The sequence below is a fragment of the Rana temporaria genome, chromosome 4 (genome assembly GCF_905171775.1).
Source record: "Rana temporaria chromosome 4, aRanTem1.1, whole genome shotgun sequence".
Taxonomy (NCBI): Eukaryota; Metazoa; Chordata; class Amphibia; order Anura; family Ranidae; genus Rana; species Rana temporaria.
In genome coordinates this window covers 459232861-459254927 of record NC_053492.1, presented here as the reverse complement: position 1 = coordinate 459254927, position 22067 = coordinate 459232861, and the positions used below count along the sequence as shown (strand labels likewise).

At 46.8% G+C, this 22067-nt stretch overlaps 1 protein-coding gene across 4 annotated transcripts in view; it reads left to right on the top strand.

Moving 5' to 3' along the window:
• Positions 1-17486: 17486 nt before the first annotated feature.
• PSME4 (proteasome activator subunit 4) overlaps positions 17487-22067 on the top strand; it is a 300232-nt gene continuing 295651 nt past the window's right edge. For 2 of the 4 annotated variants that reach the window (XM_040351636.1, XM_040351635.1), the window contains exon 1: positions 17487-17839. In XM_040351636.1, coding sequence (XP_040207570.1) covers positions 17637-17839 — 203 coding nt within the window. In that variant the 5' untranslated portion in view covers positions 17487-17636. The remainder of the gene's footprint in view (positions 17840-22067) is intronic. The other 2 variants (XM_040351638.1, XM_040351637.1) reach the window with 1 other exon arrangement.

Here is a 22067-nt window from a genome sequence, read left to right as displayed (position 1 = left end):
AATCATTTTTTTTATATATATATATATATATATATATATTTTTTTTTTTTTATTAAAGGACTCAGAGGTCCCCAGGGCCCCATGTGGCAACCCCCCCTTTTTTTATTCTTTTTATAAATGTTTATTTTTTTATTTTTGTTTATTTTTTTTTAAAAAGGCCCAGAGGTTCCCAGGGGCCCAGAGGTCCCCAGGGCCCCGGATGGCAACCTCCCTTTTTTTATGTATTTTTTATAAATGTTTTTTTTTTTTTTATTAAAGGGCCCAGAGGTTTATTTTTTCTTTTTATTAAAAGGCCCAGAGGTCCCCAGATGGCTACCCCCCTTTTTAAATATATATATATATATATACATATATATATATATATATATATATATATATATATATATATATATATATATATATTTATTTGTTTTCTTCTTTATTTCTTCTTTTTTTGTAAAGGTCCCCCCGCTTCTCAATTTCAGGCGGCAGCACCCTCCCCCCTAGGTTCTCTGCTTCAGGGGGCCCATGCCTTAAGCTGTGCAAGGGGCCCCAAAATTCCTGATGGCGGCCCTGCGCATACCTCCCAACACGCACGGATTCTTTGGGACTTTCCCGCACAGACAGCTTCTTCCCGCAGTCCCGCAAAAGGGTTAATTTTCCCGCACTTCAAGAGGAGGCAGCACGGAAGCAGGAGGAACCGGAGTGGTGTGTGGAGGACTGTGGATGCTGAAGGGAAGAAAGCCGACAGCCGGGCTAATGACAGTCTGTGGCCCCGGCTGTTGGCACAGGTGAGAGGCACTCCCCCCCCTCAACAACTGTAAAATCCCCCCCCCGCTCAACAACTTTAATGCGCACCCCCCCGCTCAACAACTTTAATGCGCTCCCCCCCGCTCAACAACTTCAATCCCCCCCCAATTCTCGGCTCCAGGGGGCCCCTTCAACACTCAAGCCCAGGGGCCCCCACCACCCTAAGTCCTGCCCTGCAGACATGTACGGTGAAAACGGTCCGACGGACCGGTTTTTATAGTACATGTTTGGTCGTTAGTACTCGGCCTAAGTGAGCATGACGGACCTGGGACCTGCAACAATCAAGGGATTGGCCTCGGGGGGCCAACATTGCGTGCGCCTAGGACAGGTAGAATCCCGCTTTAAGGCCATTAAAAATGGTAGATAACCGAAATAACCTCCTGGAGAAAACCTGCACGTTAAAATGGATGTGGAAATGCATAATATTGTATAATTGTGGGATTAGAAGATACGGTATGTCAGACATGTCTTAGCAGATGGTAATGTTTTATGAGTTCAAGACTGAATTTTATAAAAAGCAGCCAGCACAGTCTAATTCAAAAGAAAACAAGAAAAAGCAGCCAGCACAGTCTAATTCAAAAGACTGAATTTTACTACCGACTATCAGCTCAAATTGGATGTTCCAATGGGGATTTGGCTAAGTCACAAGAGCAGGGCTTTTTTTCAGCAGGAACGCGGGGGAACGCAGGTCCGGCACCTTCCGAACTGAATGTATGTAATGGAAAGAGGTTCTGGGGTGTGCTGGGGAGTCTATTGATGCTGGCTTCTGGGGGGGGTCTATTGTTGCTGGAGGGGATCTATTTTGCAAAGGAAGGGGGTCTATTGTTGCTGGGGAGTTCTTCTGTTGCCCATGGGGAATCTATTGTTGCTGGGGGGGTCAGTCATTTATAAGAGAGATGTACTGTTGAGGGAGGGGTCTTTGTTGCTGGCTGCTGGAGGGTCTAATGATGCTGGCTACTGGGGAATCTATTGTTGCTGGAGGAGGGGATATATTTTTGCAGGGGAGTCTATTGTTGCTGGTGGGGGGTCTATTGTTGCTGGAGGTGGGTCGTATGTTGCAGGGGGTCAATCATTGCTGGGAGGGATCTGCTGGCTGCTGAAAGGTCGATTGATGCTGGCTGTTGGGAGTCCATTGTTGCTGGGGTGGATCTATTGTTGCTGGGGTGTCCATTGTTGCTAGATCTATTTTACTGCCTTTCTTGTTATCATTACCAAATTCTATACAAAATACGTAGCATCACAAAATGATACTTGTTTCTGCATTCTCTAAAAGGGGTGGTACTGGGAGGTGGGTAAGGGGTGGAACCGAGGAACAGTGCTCGGAGGTGGGTAGGGGGTGGAGTCAAGGGTGACTTGGAAGGGAGGAGTTCCTGCACCTATTCTATGAGAAAAAAAGCCCTGCACAAGAGTCTCCAAACTTTCTAAACAAAGGGCCAGTTTATTGTCCTTCAGGCTTTAGGGGGGCCGGACTAGGACCACTGGGAGTAGAAAATGTCCAGGGGCCAGATCCTCGTAGCGCGGCACATTGTTGCGGCCGGCGTAGCGTATCTCTGATACACTACGCCGCCGTAACTTACAGCGTATTTCCCTTATCCTCAAAGAAGTTGCGCCGTAAGTTATGGTGGCGTAGTGTAATTTTGGCGGCGTAAGGGCGCGCAATTCAAATCGATGTGATGGGGGCGTGTTTTATGTAAATAGGTCGTGACCCGACGTAAATTACGTTTTTTTTTAGCGGCGCATGGGCCGTCCGCAAGGGTATCCCAGTGCGCATGCTCGAAATTAAACCGGAACAAGCCAATGCTTACGACGGTGACGTCATTCTACGCAAATCCCTATTCGCGAATGACTTACGCAAACAACGTAATAAATTCAAAATTTGACGCGGGAACGACGGCCATACTTAAAGTGGAGGTTCACCCAAAAAAATCAATTTTTAACATTAGATTGAGGCTAATTTTACTAAGCGGAATCAGGTGTTTTTTTTAAAAACAATGCAGTACATACCGTTTTAGAGATTGATGTTCTCCCGCCGCTTCCCGGGTATGGGCTGCGGGACTGGGCGTTCCTATTTGATTGACAGCCTTCCGAAGGTCGCATACAGCGCGTCACAAGTTCTCGAAAGTAGCCGAACGTCGGTGCGCAGGCGCCGTATAGAGAGCGCACCGACGTTTGGCTTCTTTCGGCAACTGGTGACGAGCTGTATGACGCGGAAGCCTGTCAATCAAATAGGAACGCCCAGTCCCGAAGATCATACCCGGAAACCACGGAGAACATCGATCTCTAAAACGGTAAGTACTGCATTGTTTTTTAAAAAAACAGCCGATTCTGCTTAGTAAAATTAGCCTCAATCTAATGTTAAAAAAAAAATTAACATAGGATACGACTCATATAGCAGGGGTAACTATACGCCGGAAAAAGCCGAACGCAAACGACGTAAAAAAATGCGCCGGCCGGACGTACGTTCGTGGATCGCCGTATCTAGCTAATTTGCATACTCAACGCGGAATTCGACGAAACGCCACCTAGCGGCCAGCGGAAAAATGCACCTAAGATCCGACGGCGTACTAAGATACAAAACAAAGATACGACGCGGGAAGTTTGAAATTACGCGGCGTATCAATAGATACGTCGGCGTAATTCTTCTGTGGATATGGCCCCAGGTGTCCTGTTGGAGTAAACAATACCATATCTTTGGCATCAGTGGGAGGACTAGTGCCCCATCATAGGTGTCAATGGAAGTAACTGTGCCCTTTTGATGGTGTCAGTTGGCGGAATAGTGCCCCATTGTTGGTGTCAGCAACAAGAATGATTCCCTATTGTTGGTGTCAGTGGATGAAATAGTGCCCCAAAGGCCGGATAAAGGCCAACAAAGGGCCACAACTGGCCCCAGGGCCGCAGTTTGGAGACCCCTGGGCTAAGAGATGATAGAACCATGTTAATCCTGGTGAATGTGACGTTATTTGCATGGCCACTGTAGTAATAATATTGGCAGGAAAGGGGTTATAACCAGGGGTGATCAAAGGGTTAAGTGTGTCCCTAGGGGGTGCTTTCTAAATGTGTGGGGATTACTCTGACTGGGAGAATATAGAGATCTGTGTTCCTGGTGCTATAAAAAATATCCCCCCAAAAAAATTAAAACACAAATTTCTTCATCAGTCCAGGCTGTTATATATTCTTTTTTTCGTCAAATTTCTTTGTCAGTTTAGACCGATATGTATTCTTATACATATTTTTGGTAAAAAAATCACAATAAGCCTATATTGATTGGTTTGCGCAAAAGTTATAGCGTCTACAAACTATGGGAAAGATTTATGGCGTTTTTATTATTATATACTAGCTTAATACACGGCGTTGCCCGGTCTTGGGGAGGAAAATCATAGTAATATAAATATACCCATCTTTTATATAAGGGTGTAGGTAAGGGTTAATTTAACTGTCATATATTTTTATTTGGCATATAAGTAATATGTGTACCAGGTATTATTGAAATATCTCCAGGCGTACAGAAGTTATGTGGGAACATACATTTCCCATTGATTTGCATGGGACTTTAAACAAAAACCCCGACCCTCACAAATGGGGGTAGTTAAGGGATAAATTAACTATCCTATAGTTTAAGTGGACATATAAGTAACATGTGACCAAGTGTTATCGAAATATCTACAGCCGTTTGGAAGTTATGAAAGGAAAACCCCGACCATGGCAAATGGGGGTGGGTAAGGGTTAAACCACCTATCCTATGTTTGTTGCTGACATATAAGTAACATGTGTGCCAAGTTTCATGTTAATATCTTTAGCCGTTTGGACGTGATGCTGGAACATACATACATACATACATACACACACAGACACGTTGGCCCAGATTCAAGTAGAATCGCGCAATATTTGCGTGGGCAAAGAGCAAATTTTTTTCTCTGCGCCCACGCAAATATTGCGCTTTGCCCGCGATTCACGGAGCAGTTGCTCCGTAAATTGCGCGGGCAATATGCTAAGCAGCCGGGCGCAAGGCTGCCTAATGTAAATGATCCCGCCGGGGGCGGGAATCATTTAAATTAGGCGCGCTCCCGCGCCGAGCGAAGAGCGCATGCTCCGTCGGGAAACTTTCCCGACGTGCATTGCGGCAAATGACGTCGCAAGGACGTCATTTGCTTGTAAGTGAACGTGAATGGCGTCCAGCGCCATTCACGGTTCACTTACGTAAACGACGTGAAATTTGAACGTCGCGAGCGGGAGGCGCAGCTATACTTTAGCATTGGTTGCGCCTGCTATTAGCAGGAGCAACCTTATGCTAAAGGCGCCGTACGGAAACTCCGTACCTTGCGTACGCAGGGCCCGCGCAACTTTTGTGAATCGGTGATAGTATGCAATTTGCATACTACACGCCGATCACAAAGGCCGCGCCCCCTAGCGGCCAACGCAAGAATGCAGCCTGGGATGTGAAGGCATAAGGAGGCTTATGTTTGTCACATCCTAGGCTGCATTCGGTGTAACAAGGTTCCTGAATCAGGAGCACTCGTTACACCGGAGCAAGTAAGCACTTGCGCCGCGCAACTATGGTTGCGCGGGCGCAAGTGCTTCTTGAATCTGGGCCGTTGAGTTTTATATATATAGATTTTTTTTACTAGTAATGGCAGTGATCAGCAACATGGCGGTATTGCGACATTGCGACAGACAGATTGGACACTTTTGACACATTTTTGGGACCATTGACATTTATAGAGCAATCAGTGCTATAAATATGCACTGATTACTGTATAAATGTCACTGGTGGGGAAGGGGTTAACACTTATTGGGCGATCAAGGGGTTAAGCGTGACTAGGAGAGATGACAGATCGCTGTTTCTACTTTGTAGAAACACATGATCTGTCTTCTCTGACAGCACAGCTGGAGCTCATGCATGCAATGGGGTGTGGCCGGCGGAGATTGTGCCCGCTGGCCAGGCGCATTGGGTTCCCGCCGTGCAGTGGGCACATGCCCTTCGGCGGCGCTCATGCGCCCTCTGGTGGCTCTCCTGGGCAAAGCCATATATATACAGGATTTCGCCCAGGAGAGCCATTCTGCCGCAGTTTATCTGCGTGAGCTGGTCAGGAACCAGTATAAAGTCCCAGGACAAATAAATTGGTTGTATGGGGACTTGTTATTACGATGTTGATGTTGTAAAATGAAAGTGTTTTTTGTAACCATAGAAATCATTAAAAGCTAACATACCTGAGCAAAAACTTGTAATTAAAGCGCCACCCAAAAATGGAACTTCCACTTTTCAGAATCCTTCCCTCCTCTGGTGTCACATTTGACACCTTTCAGGGGGGAGGGGGTAGTAGATATTTTTCTCCCACTTCCGGGCATAGATACCTGAGCCACCCGCGGGTATCTACGCCACTTCCATCGCCTTCTCTGTCCCCCCTGCTGTCTTCTGGGAGACACACAGGTCCCAGAAGACATCAGGGACCAGTGGGATCGCGCAGCGCGAGTCGCGCATGCGCAGTAGGGAACCAGAAAGCAGGGCTGGACTCGGACAAAAATTTGTCCCTGGACTTCACCCAGACTGGCCCACTTTGACAGGTCTCTCCCATGGCGGCCGGACAACTTCCGCACCCCCCCCGACCACCCAAGCCCCCTCTCCCCTTCACTACCCACTAGCCGTTCTACTTTATTAGAGTAGAACGGCTGGTACTGGTACTCTTATAGGCAGTACCAGTGAGGAAGTTAGACATTATTTCACCTGGGGTAAAGAATCAGTTCGGTGCCCCCCCCCCCCCTTATGGGACAAGATTAGGCAGAAGTGAGAAACTCCCAGTCCATAGCTGTTGAGTCAGCTGTCTGTCCCCTCCCCCCATGCTCCTCTGTCATCCTCCCTGCTCCTCTGGTCCTCCCCCTGCTTCTTTGTTCCCCCCAGGTGAGTGCTGCAGGGAGGGAGAGAAGGTGAGTGCTGTGGGAGGGGAGAGACAGAGGGGGGGGGGGCAGTGGTCCGCTGTCACTGAAGCCGGCCCACTGAGCCATCAGCCCACCGGGAAACTCCCTGTAGTCCCAATGGCCAGTCCATCCCTGCCAGAAAGCATTCTTTACCCAAGATGGCGGCGCCTCCACCCGAGAGCCGAGGGACAGATCGGCTTCAGGTGCCGACATCGCGGGCGCCCTGGACAGGTAAGTGTCCTTATTTTAAAAGTCAGCAGCTGCAGTATTTGTAGCTGCTGACTTAAAAAAAAAAAATTAGGCGGAACTCCGCTTTAAATGTTTTTATTTAAAGCGGGAGTTCACCCGAAAAAATTTTTTTAACATTAGATTGGGCCTAATTACGGAAAGCAGAATCGGGTGTTTTGATTAAAATCAATGCAGTACTTACCGTTTTAGAGAGATGTTCTCCGTGGCTTCCGGGTATGGTCTTCGGGACTGGGCGTTCCTATTTGATTGACAGCCTTCTGACGGTTGCATACAGCGCGTCACGAGTTGCTGAACGTCGGTGCGGCGATATATGGCGCCTGCGCACCGACGTTCGGCTACTTTCGGAAACTGGTGACGCGCTGTATGAGACGGTCGGAAGGCTGTCAATCAAATAGGAAGACCCGAAGACCATACCCAGAAGCGGCAGGAGAACATCTATCTCAAAAAAGGTAAGTACTGCATTGATTTTAATCAAAACACCCAATTCTGCTTCCCGTAATTAGGCCCAATCTAATGTTAAAAATAGATTTTTTTGGGTGAACCTCCACTTTAAATATATCCATCAATAGCCTCAAGGAATACAAATCTACTTTGTGTGCACCTAATGTCTTTACAGACCCAGTTATTGCCTTGTAAAAGCAGCAGTGACATCAGCACATGTGCAGAGAGCAGAGCTGTGGGAGGGGCCCAGCAGGCCCACTCACTGCATAAAACGACAGGAGGGGGCGGAGACAAGACCAGTCACTCTGCACGAGGAGAGAGAGCAGCAGTGAGCGGTCTTTATTACAGGAAGCTCCTGCGCAGAGGCAACGTTTCATGCTGGATTACTGCACAGATCTGGAAGAAATATACAAAGCACACCAAGATTCAAAAATACCAATGCCACTTGTATTTAGACAATATGGGCCAGATTCACAGAAGAAGTACGCCGGCGTATCTACTGATACTCCGGCGTATTTTCAAATTTACCAAACCTTTTCAAAATTCTCAAACCAAGATACAACGGCTTCTGGCTTCGATCCGACAGGCGTGCGGCTTCGTACGCCTTCGGATCGTAGGTGCAATACTTCGGCGCCCGCTGGGTGGAGTTTGCGTCATCTTCCGCGTCGGGTATGCTAATTACCTTTTTCCGGCGATCCACGAAGGTACGCGCGGCCGTCGCATTCTCTTACGTCGTTCGCTAGTCGGCTTTTCCCGGCGTATAGTTAAAGCTGCTATTTCTTGGCCTATATTTAGACTTGCCATGTTAAAGTATGGCCGTCGTTCCCGCGTCGAATTTAAATTTTATTTTTTTTGCGTAAGTCGTCCGTAAATAGGAAAGGTCGTAACTCACGTCGACGTTCAAAAAATTACGTCGGTGCGACATCATTTCACGCAAAGCACGGGGGGAAATTTCAAAACGGAGCATGCGCAGTAGGTTCGGCGTGGGAACGCGCCTAATTTAAATGAACCACGCCCCATTTGAATTAGGCGGGCTTGCACCGGAGGGATTTACGCTACGCCGCCGCAAGTTTACAGGCAAGTGCTTTGTGAATCAAGCACTTGCCCGTAAAACTTGCGGCGGTGTAACGTAAATGCGATACGTTACACCGCCGCAAATGTCTGTGAATCTGGCCCTATATTATTATCCTGGAGTTCAGCTTTAAGCTCCTTTTAATTATAACCGTTGCTGTATACAGTGACATGTCAGCACACTATTTATTCAGACTTGTAAAGTAAGAATCAACCTAACACCTAACTATTTTGTGAATTGTTGGCAAGATGATAGGCGACGTAATAATTACCAACAGCAGTCTCCGGCTGGTCATATGCTAAATTTACTTTACTCACATGAGGATTAGTTATTAATGCATTAGCAAGAAGCACTAAACAATTCTACAACTAATGGAAAATGCATGAAATTTTCATCGACCAAAAGCTAGTATAGACAGCACTGCATACAACCCCCGTGACTCGCACCTTATACATACTAATTACTGCACACATGAATATTAATAAAGATCGTTAACGTAAATGGCGTCCAGCGCCATTCACGGACGTCTTACGCAAACGACGTTGATGTTTAAATTTCGACGCGGGAACGACGGCCATACTTACCATGGCTTAAGACAACTAGGGCTCAGCCCTAGTTTTACACGGCATAACTCGACGGAAACGACGTAGATTTAGTTTGACGGGCCGTTCGGGATGTTCGGGGATCGCCATAAGTCTTCATTTGCATATTCTACGCCGGCCGCAATGGCCTCGCCACCTAGCGGTCGGCCTAGAATTGCATCCTTAAGATCCGACAGTGTAATTCAATTACACCTGTCGGATCTTAGGGCTAGCTATGCGTAACTGATTCTATGAATCAGTCGCATAGTTAGAAACAGAGATACGACGGCGTATCAGTAGATACGCCGTCGTATCTCGTTTGTGAATCTGGCCCTCAAGCCCTGTACACACGATCGGACCAAAACCACATCGGAATTCAGACGGAATTCCATCGGAGTAAAAGAGAACGGGCTAGATTAAGCATGAATTTATGCCGGTATATCTATAGATACGCCGCGTAAATTCAAAGCTGCGCCGGCGTATCTTTTTTCTGTATTCAGAAAGCAAGATACGCCGAAATTAGGCTAAGATCCGACTGGCGTAAGTCTCTTACGTCGTCGTATCTTAGTTGCATATTTACGCTGGCCGCTAGGTGGCGATTGCGTCGATTTCAGCGTAGAACATGCAAATGCGCTGGATACGGCGATTCAGAAACGTACGTGCATTTTTTACGTTGTTTGCGTAAGGCTTTTTCCGGTGTAACATTGCTCCTGCTATATGAGGAGCAACCAATGTTAAGTACGGACGTCGGGCCAGCGTCGAATTTTGCATCATTTACGTCGTTTGCGTAAGTCGTTTCGCGAAGAGGGCTTTGCGTAAGTTACGTTCACGTCTATAGCATTGACAATTTGCGGCGTAATTTGGAGCATGCGCACTGGGATACTTTCACGGATGGCGCATGCGCCGTTTGTGAGAAACGTCATTTACGTGGGGTCATGTTTTATTTACATAAAACACGCCCACCTCTTGACAATTTGAATTCGGCGCGCTTACGCCGGCAGATTTACGCTACCCTGCCGCAACTTACAGAGCAAGTGCTTTGTGAATACTGCACTTGCCCGACTAAGTTGCGGAGGCGTAGCGTAAATAGGATACGCTACGCCCGCACAAACTTGCGTCCCCCTACGTGAATCTAGCCCAACATGTTCTCTATCTAAACTCCGATGGAATTCATTGGAATTTCCGATGACATTACTCCGATGGAATTCCCGATGGAATTACTCTGATGGGGCATACACACTGTCGGAATTTCCGATGGAAAAAGTCTGTCTGATTTTTTCCATCGGAAATTCCAATCGTATGTACGGGGCTTAACATCCACCATATCACCCTACTGCCAGACCTCCATCTATCACCTCAGAGACAATGAACAGTCATTTGCGTTGTTTTGATTTTTGTTTATTGGGGGATATAACTTGGTTGGGGGAAGGGAATATGGGATTCCCATAAAACCTATTGCTTTGCCATCATATTTAATGAACTTAGTAGAATAAGTTGAGCCTTGAAGAACTGATGAACTTTAATGCCGTGTACACACGATCATTTTTTGGCATGAAAAAAACTACGTTTTTCGGCATGTAGTTGTTTTTTCCAACTTCATCATTAAAATTACGTTGCCCACACACTATGGTTTTAAAAAAATGCTTTAGCAAAGCGCGGTGATGTACAACACGTACGACGGCACTATAAAGGGAAAGTTTCATGCGGATGACGCCACCCTTTGGGCTGCTTTAGCTGATTCCGTGTTAGTAAAAGACGATTCGCGCTTTTTTCTGTCTGTTACAGCGTGATGAATGTGCTTACTCCATTATGAACGGTAGTTTTACCAGAACGAGCGCTCCCGTCTCATAACTTGCTTCTGAGCATGCGCAGGTTTTTAACGTTGTTTTAGCCCACACACGATCATTTTTTACAACCTGAAAAACTACATTGTTTAAAACGTCGTAAAAAATGCAGCATGCTCGAAAAAAAAATTTTTGTCGTTTTTCAGAACCCGGAAAATTATGTGAAGCCCACACACCATCATTTTAAATGACATTTTTTAAAAACGTTGTTTTTTTAATGCCGAAAAATGATCGTGTGTACGCGGCATAATATTCACAGTCACTTTACAGTCACCTCCACCTCCGTGCGCAGGGCCGCTGATAGAAATCATGGGGCCCCGTACAGCATACCTGACGGGGCCCACTTCAGCTCCACCCCTGATCCCTCCTTCAGCCACACCCATGGCCCCGCCCTTGGCCCCTCCCTATGCGTTATGGCATTAGCGTCATTGGGTGGCACTGTCTGCAGCACAATATGGCATTGGCGGCATGACTGGCTGCACTGATCAGACTCCACCAGTATATACATCACTTTTAAAATGTTAGGAAACTCAAAACCCCTTTGGTGGAAAAGACTTATGGAATAGAATTATAACATTGTCCCCAGGCCTCTAACTGCCATGACCATATTAAAGCGGGGGTTCACCCGAAAAACGATACATACTGAGTGCAGGGTGGCGGGGTGCGCTATGTACTGAGTGCAGGGTGGCGGGGTGCGCTATGTACTAAGTGCAGGGTGGCGGGGTGCGCTATGTACTGAGTGCAGGGTGGCGGGGTGCGCTATGTACTGAGTGCAGGGTGGCGGGGTGCGCTATGTACTAAGTGCAGGGTGCGCTATGTACTGAGTGCAGGGTGGCAGGGTGCGCTATGTACTGAGTGTAGGGGGGAGGGGGAGAGAGAGAGAGGGGGAGGGGAGGGGGAGAGAGAGAGAGAGAGGGAGGGGGAGAGAGAGAGAGGGAGAGAGAAAGAGGCGGGAGAGAGAGAAAGAGGGGGAGGGAGAGAGAGGGGGAGAGGGGGAGGGAGAGAGGGGGGAGGGCAAGAGAGGGGGAGGGGGAGGGCAAGAGAAAGGGAGGGCAAGAGAGAGGGGGAGAGGTCAGTGTGCAGTGTGGTCTATGTAGTGTGCTTTTGAAATTAACTCTTCACAGACTATGTTATGTTCTTTTTGGACTCTGCATTCGTTTTCCTTTTAATACATTTTTCATATATCATTTATTTACATTTCAAGGTATAACATTTATTTCACACATGATTTTAACCACATAGCGCTGCACTCTTTCCATGTTTTGAACACATGTGATCTATCTGACCCCCTGACACACACACTGATCCACCTGACTCCTACTTTCTGCACTACTCACATTACGCTGACCCCCACCTGACACAGACGCTGACCCCCCTGACTCCTACAGTAAGCGTCCTACTTCCTGCACTACTCACACCCCCCCCCCCTCCCCACAGCTCGGTTCAAATCCGTCCTCCTTACCTCTGTCCCGACTCCCCGCCTGCGCCATCCACCTGCAGCCCGCTCCATGGTGTAAGACTGCACCTCCATCATCTATGCTCCCACCTTTTAGAACAGAGTCGCCCTGCCCCTCTGCCGCCGAGGGACACACTGCCGCCGAGGGACACAGAGCAGAGAGACAGGCGGAACGGAAGACCGCAGCTCCAGCGGCTCACACTGTGATTGTCTCCATGGTCCGTATTTCCCATCGCACTGTGATTGGGCGTATAGCGGTCATGTGTGGAGGCGGGACTTCTAGACGATCGCAGACAGGCCAGCCCCACGCCGCACATGACCCCCATACGCCCATTCACAGGGCACCGGACCCCAAACATGGCGGGTGAGATCGGGGACACAGGAAATGAAAATTAGGAGGAGGCACGGAATGTCGCCCCCCTAAAGGTCGTGCCTGGGGCCCTGTTTTCCGGGACTCTAGTCTAGTCCGCAGGACCCACTTGGAATTGCGGGAGGGTCCCGCGGAATCCAGGACGGTTGGGAGGTATGCAGTGAAACATTTTCCTTAAAGCGGGGGTTCATCCAAAAATAAATTTTTAACATTACATTCAGCCGAGTTGTCCTAATGACAATCGGCTGTTTTTTTTTGTACATACCTTATTTCACCGCCGCTTCCGGGTATGTCTTCTGCGGGACTGGGCGTTCCTATCTGATTGACAGGCTTCCGACCGTCGCATACAGCGCGTCACTAGTTGCCGAAAGAAGCCAAACGTCGGTGCGGCTCTATACGGCGCCTGCGTACCGACATTCGGCTTCTTTCAGCAACTCGTCACGAGCAGTATGCCACGGTCGGAAGCCTGTCAATCAAATAGGAACGCCCAGTCCCGCAGAAGACATACGGCGGTGAAATACGGTATGTACGGGGAAAAAAAAAAACAGTCGATTGTCATTAGGACAACTCGGCTGAATGTAATGTTACAAATTTATTTTTTGGGTGAACCCCCGCTTTAAATGCTACCACTACTCAGTGATCAGACTGTCTTGTTCTCAAGGGTTTCTGCTATGTGATCTTGTACTTTCAGATAGTGGGGTAGCCAGGCCTGAAATAATAATTAGAGTGAGCCTGCAGACAGTAGATCTTGAATCCACCGCCACCCCCCCCCCAAACAAGTACATTCATACCTGATTCCTGGCCCCAGGACAGAGTCACTTCCTCCTTGATCCTGAGTCCTGACTGCAGTAGTAGTGCTGCTGTGCTGTCTGCCTGCCTGGATTCGCGTCCTGAAAGTGTCACAAAACATTTTTTTTTCTTTCTGCAACCGCCGCTGCTTTTTACCTTCTCTCACTCTGAGCGCCAAGAGAGCGGAGGGAGATGAATCACTCCGCGGCGCCAGGGAAGGACAAGCTGGCCGGGACTTGATTCTGCAGACTGAGTGAGCAGAGCAGAGGAGCGGGGCGCGGGAGAAAGAAGAGATACAGTACTCTTCCGCGCCCGAATTAGAGGAAATAGTCCCTACCTGCTGCAGCCTACGAACGGAACAAGCAGACAGGTACTGAGCCAAAAAAAAAAAAACACGTAGAAAGCGTCTGGTTGGACGGATGACTAGCGGTCAGGGCTGTGAAGGTTTTTTTATTTTTTATAACATTAATTGGTTCTGTCGAGGCTGCCCGGGCCCCCCTGCCAGCCGGGCCCGGTACAACTGGGCCAGTTGTACTGGCCTATAAGCGGCCCTGGGGTAGTGTGCGAGTTCTTTCTAAATCCGGCGATAACTCGTGGCAGACCTCCGCAATGTCTCCTGGGAACAATGACAAAAGCTCCCAGGAGACATTGCGGCATCGAGGAAGTGACGGAATACCCGCACACTACCCAATGAATTCATATACAGGAAGCGGCCAGTAACATAAAGGATTACTAAGGTTCGCCTGCCCCTGACAGTGACTCGAGCCGGGCATCGCCGCTTAGTGAAGGATTGGCTCGGGCGGCTCGGCTGTTCTAGTCCTGCAAAGGGAACTGCGTTCCTGCTGTGAAAAAAGTGCAGGAACTCCGTTCCCACGCGTTCCCGCAGGACTTGAGCCCTGGTCTAGTATGAATTTTCTCTGATCAGGAACTAAAAGTGTCATTGATTGGTGGATTTGTTCTTCCGAACCAGGTATTTCTGGGGATTTCAACCACTACATTTGATTCCTGGCAACCACTTTGCTCCTTACACTACTCTACTGCAGCAGCAGGGTCCATATTGGCCGTTTCCGGCTTGTTGTCCTGGCAACTTGCTTGTAGAACAAAAAACAGTAATCAATGCATTTTTATTGTATATTTTGCTGTGAAAATGACAATGGTCCCAAAAATGACGATCAATGACGTCACACGTCCAGCCCCGGCCCCTACAGTTAGAAACACATATGAGGTCACACTTAACCCCTTCAGCGCCCACTAGTGGTTAACTCCCAAACTGCAATTGTCATTTTCACAGTAAACAATGCATTTTTATTGTATATTTTGCTGTGAAAATGACAATGGTCCCAAAAATGTGTCAAAATTGTCCGATGTGTCCGCCATAATGTCGCGGTCACGAAAAAAATCGCTGATCGCGGCCATTAGTAGTAAAAAAAAAAAAATATTAATAAAAATGCAATAAAACTATCTCCTATTTTGTAAACGCTATACATTTTGCGCAAACCAAACGATAAACGCTTATTGCGATTTTTTTTACCAAAAATAGGTAGAAGAATACGTATCGGCATAAACTGAGGAAAAAAAAAAAATTTTTTATATCTTTTTTGGGGATATTTATTATAGCAAAAAGTAAAAAATATTGTTTTTTTTTCTCAAAATTGTCACTCTATTTTTGTTTATAGCACAAAAAATAAAAACCGCAGAGGTGATCAAATACCACCAAAAAAAAAGCTCTATTTGTGGGAAAAAAAGGACGCCAATTTTGTTTGGGAGCCACGTCGCACGACCGCGCAATTGTCAGTTAAAGCGACGCAGTGCCGAATCGCAAAAACTAGCCAGGTCCTTTACCTGCATAAAGGTCCGGGTCTTAAGTGGTTAAAGACTACATATCCCATAATTCTTAGGCCCCTTTCACATTGAGGCGTTTTTCATGCGGTACAGCGCTAAAAATAGCGCTGCTATACCGCATGAAAAGATCGAAGGCTTTCACACTGAAGCGGTGCGGTAGCAGGACTGCTCCAAAAGTCCTGCTAGCCGCATCTTTGGAGCGGTGTGTTTACCGCGCCTTCCCATTGAAATCAATGGGAAACCGCGGTAACACCGCCCGCAATGCGGGCGGTATTAACCCTTTTTCGGCCGCTAGCGGGGGTTAAAACCTCACCGCTAGCGCCCGAATATCGCGGTAAATATGACGGTATAGCGGCGCTACAAATAGCGCTGCTATACCGTCACCGCGGCTCCACCGCCCAATGTGAAAGCAGCCTGAGAGGCTGTTTCTCACTTTCCCTAGAATAATATCCTTTCTATAGGTATGGGCCATTTACATATCTCCTGAAAGGAATACCCCAAGGACATTGCTAAGTGAGGCCTAGTCATCACTGCCCACCTCCACTATCACAGCAGTGAGTAGACATCTGACGAAAAATGTGTTAGTTTTCGTTTTATTCGTCTTTTTTGATTTTTTCGTAAATTCGAAAATTCTGAATTCGTAAATTTGAAAAATTTGGAAATTCTGAATTCGTAAATGTGAAAAATTTGGAAATTCTGAATTCGTAAATTTGAAATACTTAGCAACGTCCTGGGAGTATTCCAGTCAGGTTTATGGAGATATGTAATTGGCCTACTGTGTAAGCCAATCACATATCTCCATAAACCTGACTGGAATACTCCCAGGACGTTGTAGGCCCTACACGTATAGCAAGGACATTGTGCATATTTAGTCAGAGCTGCACAGTTTGCTTTTCTGCAGTTTTTCGGTAAAGGTGAACTATCCCTTTAAAACAGGCTGTGAGAAAGGCGACAAGATCTTAAATGGCCTTTGGAAAGGCAATCCACTGAAGATTTCTCTTCAAAGGGGGACTTGTGTATAAAGGGTAGATTTTGACATGCATCTAAATCTAATGGTCCTCTGATGTGCTATCTGTGATTGCTTTTCAGAGGCGATTGATAGAAGACGTGAGGGGGTGATGTGACACCTCCCCGCCGCCTTTTGACCCCATTTTTGCCACGCTTTCCCGTTTGCCTGAATGGGTCGCGTTCGGCAGGCATGCTGCCCACCAATCACTATGCCGGGTCTTTTCTTTTTGCTGCGGGCGTGACACAAAGCATGGCGACTGCGGCATGTAAACACCCTGTCCACTGCCTACTGCAGCTTGAGGCATTTGTTACCCCAACCCTTCATACACCTGATGTGTTCCTGCTGTACCATGTACTTGTGTGAGAAATACCCTGTTCTCTTTATATTGCTTTCTTTGGTGTTCCTGACAGTCCCTCTACTTTCCTGTTAAAAACTGACCACGCTAAGCAGAAGAGCACAGTGTGGTCAGTTCTCTAGCTATACTGAGAGCTCAGCCTGCTCTCCTCCAATGATCAGACTTGTCCTGACACGCCCCTCCCGGCTGCATAGGCATTCACTGGGAAGATCAGTGTGCTGCTGTGTTTCTCCCCCCCAGCTCTTATGCAGAGGGACTGTGATCACTTATAAAAAAAGGAAAAAAAGGGTATTTATCATTTGTTTTATATCTATACAAAAATCTTTTGCTTTTCATTTCTTATTTTATACTGAATGGGTTGTTTTACCAGGTGATTGTTTACAATCAGTTTAGGGTGGGGATTTGGGAGAACGTGTGAGGCAGGGGTAGGCACTACATTTCCCATGTGGCATTGCAAGGCTGGCAGTTACAATTACTCTCAGAGGCATGATGGGACTTGTAGTTCTGCAAAAGCTGGAGGGCCCCAGGTTGCCTACCCCTGATGTAAGGAGTAATACATGAAGGACAGCTGTGAATGGCAACCAATCAGCTTCTATCTTTCATTAATAAAGCTGAATGCACAAGCTGATTGGTCACTCCGTATAACTGTTTCTAGGAATGATCTAGAACTGATGTCACTCTGACTGGAACAGGACACTTGATCATTCCAGGGAAGCTCATCACGTGACCCCACCCCCCTTCGGGATGACGACACGCGCGGCTTGGAGCGAGGGGCGGAAGTGACGAAGTGAAGCCCTCGTGGGTGACGTCAGTGCCCACCCTATTGGTTGCTTCGTCACCGGCAGACAGAGTGAGAGTTGGCAGAGGAGTCCGAGGCCGGGGCACAAGGAACTGTCAGGGAGACAAGAGGGCACCGGGGCACCGCCATGGGCGCCAGGGAGGACAGGACGGAGCGCCTGGGATTCAGCCTGCAGAAGGAGATCGTCTATAACCGGCTGCTGCCCTACGCTGACCGCCTGGACCAGGAGTCCAACCGGCTGCTGGCCGCCATCAAGAGCAGCCTGGGCCGCGCCGTGCACCTCCGGGAGCTGTGGCCGGGGGTCCTGTTCTGGAGCAGGAAGCTGAACACGTGAGTGGGGGAGGGGAGAGGGGGGCGCCTTCATTTAAAGGGGAGCAAAGGGCACGGGGGGGGGGGGTTGCTATGGGCGACCGGCACTTCCTTTCTGCACAGTGACCCCTGTGTGTGTGTGCATTGCTGAGCTGTTGTCACCACTAGTATTAATACTGCTACTAATAATTATTATTTGATTTCAGCAAGGTTAATGATAGTTGCCATGGGTTACTGCCCCATCCTTCCTATGGAGTGACCCCCCCCCCCCCCGGGGTGTGTGAGATGATCAGTTGTCACCACCACCACCACCACTATTATTATTATTATTATTATTAATAATAGTGAACATGTTGATTTGACTTCTCAAGGTGAATGTTGGTTACCATGGGATACTGCCTCTTCCTATGGAGTGACCCCTGTGTGTGTGTGCGCGCATTGCTGAGTTGTCACCACTAGTATTGTTATCATTACTAATTATCATTTGATTTCAGCAAGATTAATGATGGTTGCCATGGGTTACTTCCCCTTCCTTCATATGGAGTGACCCCCCCGCGCGCACGTGTGTATACCTTGCTGATTTGTTGTCACCACCATTATTATTATTATTATTATTATTATTATTATTAATAATGGTGATTTGACTTCTCAAGGTGAATGTTGGTTGCCATTGGTTACTGCCTCTTCCTATGGAGTGACCCCTGTGTGTGCGCATTGCTGAGTTGTCACCACTAGTATTATTATTACTAAGAGGACCTCAGCAAGGTGTATGTGGGTTACTGCCCCTTCCTTCCTATGGAGTGACCCCCCTGTCTGTGCATTGATGAGTTGTCACTATTATTATGATGGTGATTTGACTTCTCAATGTGAATGCTGGTTGCCATTGGTTACTACCTCTTCCTAAGGAGTGACCTCTGCGTGTGCCTTGCTTAGTTGTGGTCACCACTAGTATTATTATTATCACTACTACTAATTGGACCTCAGCAAGGTGAATGTGGGTTGCTATGGTTACTGCCCCTTTTTTTTTTCTATAGCGTGACCCCTGTGTGTGCATTGCTGAGATGTTTATCACCATCACTATCGAAAAAAAAAATCACTATTATCATCATTACTACTACTTCTAATAGTGATAATGATTTGACTTCGCAAGGTGAATGCTGGTTGCCATGGGATACTGCCTCTTCCTATGGAGTGACCTCTGTGTGTGCCTTGCTGAGTTGTGGTCACCACTAGTATTATTATTATTATCATCACTACTACTACTAATTTGACCTCAGCAAGGTGAATGTGGGTTGCTATGGGTTACTGCCCCTTTTTTTTTCTATAGCGGAACCCCTGTGTGTGCATTGCTGAGATGTTTATCACCATCACTATCGAAAAAAAAAAATCACTATTATCATCATCACTACTACTACTACTACTTCTAATAGTGATAATGATTTGACTTCGCAAGGTGAATGCTGGTTGCCATGGGATACTGCCTTTTCTTTCCTATGGTGTGTGCACATTTGTCACCGCCATCATTCATATTATTATTATTATTATTATTACTAATAATAGTGATCATGATGATTTTCCTTCCTAAACAGAATTAAATAACCCCTGGAGGTAGAAAGTTTTATACATGGGGGGTAACTGAATTGAGACAATTTGATAGATCGCTCCCCAAGACAAATCAGGGAAATACGGACTCTTGCGGTACGGATATAATAGATATGGATTCACATGGGTAAGAACATTGTGGAATTTTTATTAACCACTTAAGCCCCGGACCAAAATGCAGGTAAAGGACCAGGCCCCTTTTTGCGATTCGGGACTACGTCGCTTTAACTGACAATTGCGCGGTCGTGCGACGTGGCTCCCAAACAAAAGTGGCCTTTTTTTTTTTTTTTTTTTTGACAAATAGAGCTTTCTTTTGGAGGTATTTGATCACCTCTGCGGTTTTTATTTTTTGTGCTATAAGCAGAAATAGAGCAACAATTTTGAAAAAAATGCAATATTTTCTACTTTTTGCTATAATAAATATCCCCCAAAAATATATAAAAAAAAATATTTTTTCCTCAGTTTAGGCCGATACGTATTCTTCTACCTATTTTTGGTAAAAAAAAATCGCAATAAGCTTTTATCGGTTGGTTTGCGCAAAATTTATAGCGTTTACAAAATAGGGGATAGTTTTATTGCATTTTTAGTAATTTTTTAATTTTTTTACTACTAAAAAGCGTTTTTTTTTTTTTTTACGTGACTGCGACATTATGGCGGACACTTCGCACAATTTTGACACATTTTTGGGACCATTGTCATTTTCACAGCAAAAAATGCATTTAAATTGCATTGTTTATTGTGAAAATGACAGTTGCAGTTTGGGAGTTAACCACAAGGGGGCGCTGAAGGGGTTATGTTTCACCTAGTGTGTGTTTACAATTGTAGGGGGGTGTGGCTGTAGGAGTGACGTCATCGATTGTGTCTCCCTATAAAGGGGATGACACGATCGATGCAGCCGCCACAGTGAAGCACGGGAAGCCGTGTTTACACACGGCTCTCCTCGTTCTTCAGTTCCGGGGACCGATCGCGGGACCCCAGCGGCGATCGGGTCTCGCGGTCCCGGGCGTGTGCCTGCGACCCACTGCTGGGTAGATGTAAAGGACGTACCGGTACGTCGATCTGCCCAGCCGTGCCATTCTGCCGACGTATATCGTCGTGCGGCGGTCGTTAAGTGGTTAATACAAAATCAATAGAAAATCAGGCAAGACATACATTTATTGATACATAAAATATTGCGTGATGAACAAACAGATATCGCCACTATAATGGTCCCCTTCTTAAGATGGATGATGGTTGCCGTGGGTTACTGCCCCTTTCCTTCCTACGGAGTGACCCCTGTGCTTGCACTGCTGTGCTGTTGTCATAACCATTAGGCCCCTTTCACACGGGGCGGATCTAATGGACCGACTTTGTTTGCTCAGTGGGAGATGCTTCTGTTCATCCCCCGAGGATGAGAGGTCCGTCTCCGCTCACTGTGCAGGGACAGAGCTGTCAGTGATGATCCACCCCGTGCACCTCCGCTTGCTCAGCGGGGATCGCTCCGTTGATCCCCGCTGAGCCGGCGGATGACAGGGCGGACCCCGGACACTGTGCAGGGACCGCCCTGTCTTTTCTCCGCTCTCCCCTATAGGGACCGTTTGTCTGTATTCATCCGATCCGCCAGACGGATGGAAAAGTTGGTTTTTCCTCCGCCACACTTTGGCGGGTCGGATTTCAGCGGGCATGTCATCGCTGACATCCGCGGCTCCATAGAGGAGCACGGAGCGCCCGTTCAAGTCCGCAAAAAAAAACTGTCAGGCGGACCTGAACGGACCGCCCGTGTGAAAGAGCCCTTAGTAATAATAATTATTATTTTTATTATTAATGATGGTGACCACAAGAGAGCACACACAGGGGTCACAGACTCATGGCAACCAGCGGTAGTAATTATCGCAATAATTATTATTATTAATAATACTAATATTATTATTATGATTTGACATCTCAGGGTGAATTATAGTTGCTATAGGTTACTGCCCCTTCTTTCCTATGCAGTGACGTGTGGGTCACTCCATAGGAAGGAGGGAGCAGTAACCTATGGCAACCGCATTGAATTTGAAAATTCCAATCATTATTATTATTAATAATAAAAACAATAGCAATACTAGTGGTGGTAACAACTCAGCAATATGAACACACAGGGGTCACTCTATAGGAAGGGGCAGCAAACCGCATCTACCTTGAAAAGTCAAATCATCGTTATTACTATTATTCATATCAACAATGATAACAATACTAGTGGTGTCAACCACTCAACAATGCGCGCACACACAGGGGTCACTCCATAGGAAAGGGTAGGAACTTATGACAACCAGCATTTACTTGCTAAAGTCAAATTATTATTATTGTAATACTTAGAATAATGATGGTTATGTTGGTGACAATAGCACAGCAATACACACACACACACACACACACACACACACACACACACACACACACACACACGTCACCCTATAAGACTCGAGGAGCCTTAAACGCATGGCATCAAACCGCATTTACCTTGCTGAGCTCAAACCATTATGGTTTGAGCTCAGCAAGGTAAATGCGGTTTGATGCCATGCGTTTAAGGCTCCTCGAGTCTTATAGGATGACATGTGTGTGTGTATTGCTGTGCTATTGTCACCAACCGTCATTCTAAGTATTATTATTATTATTATTATTATAG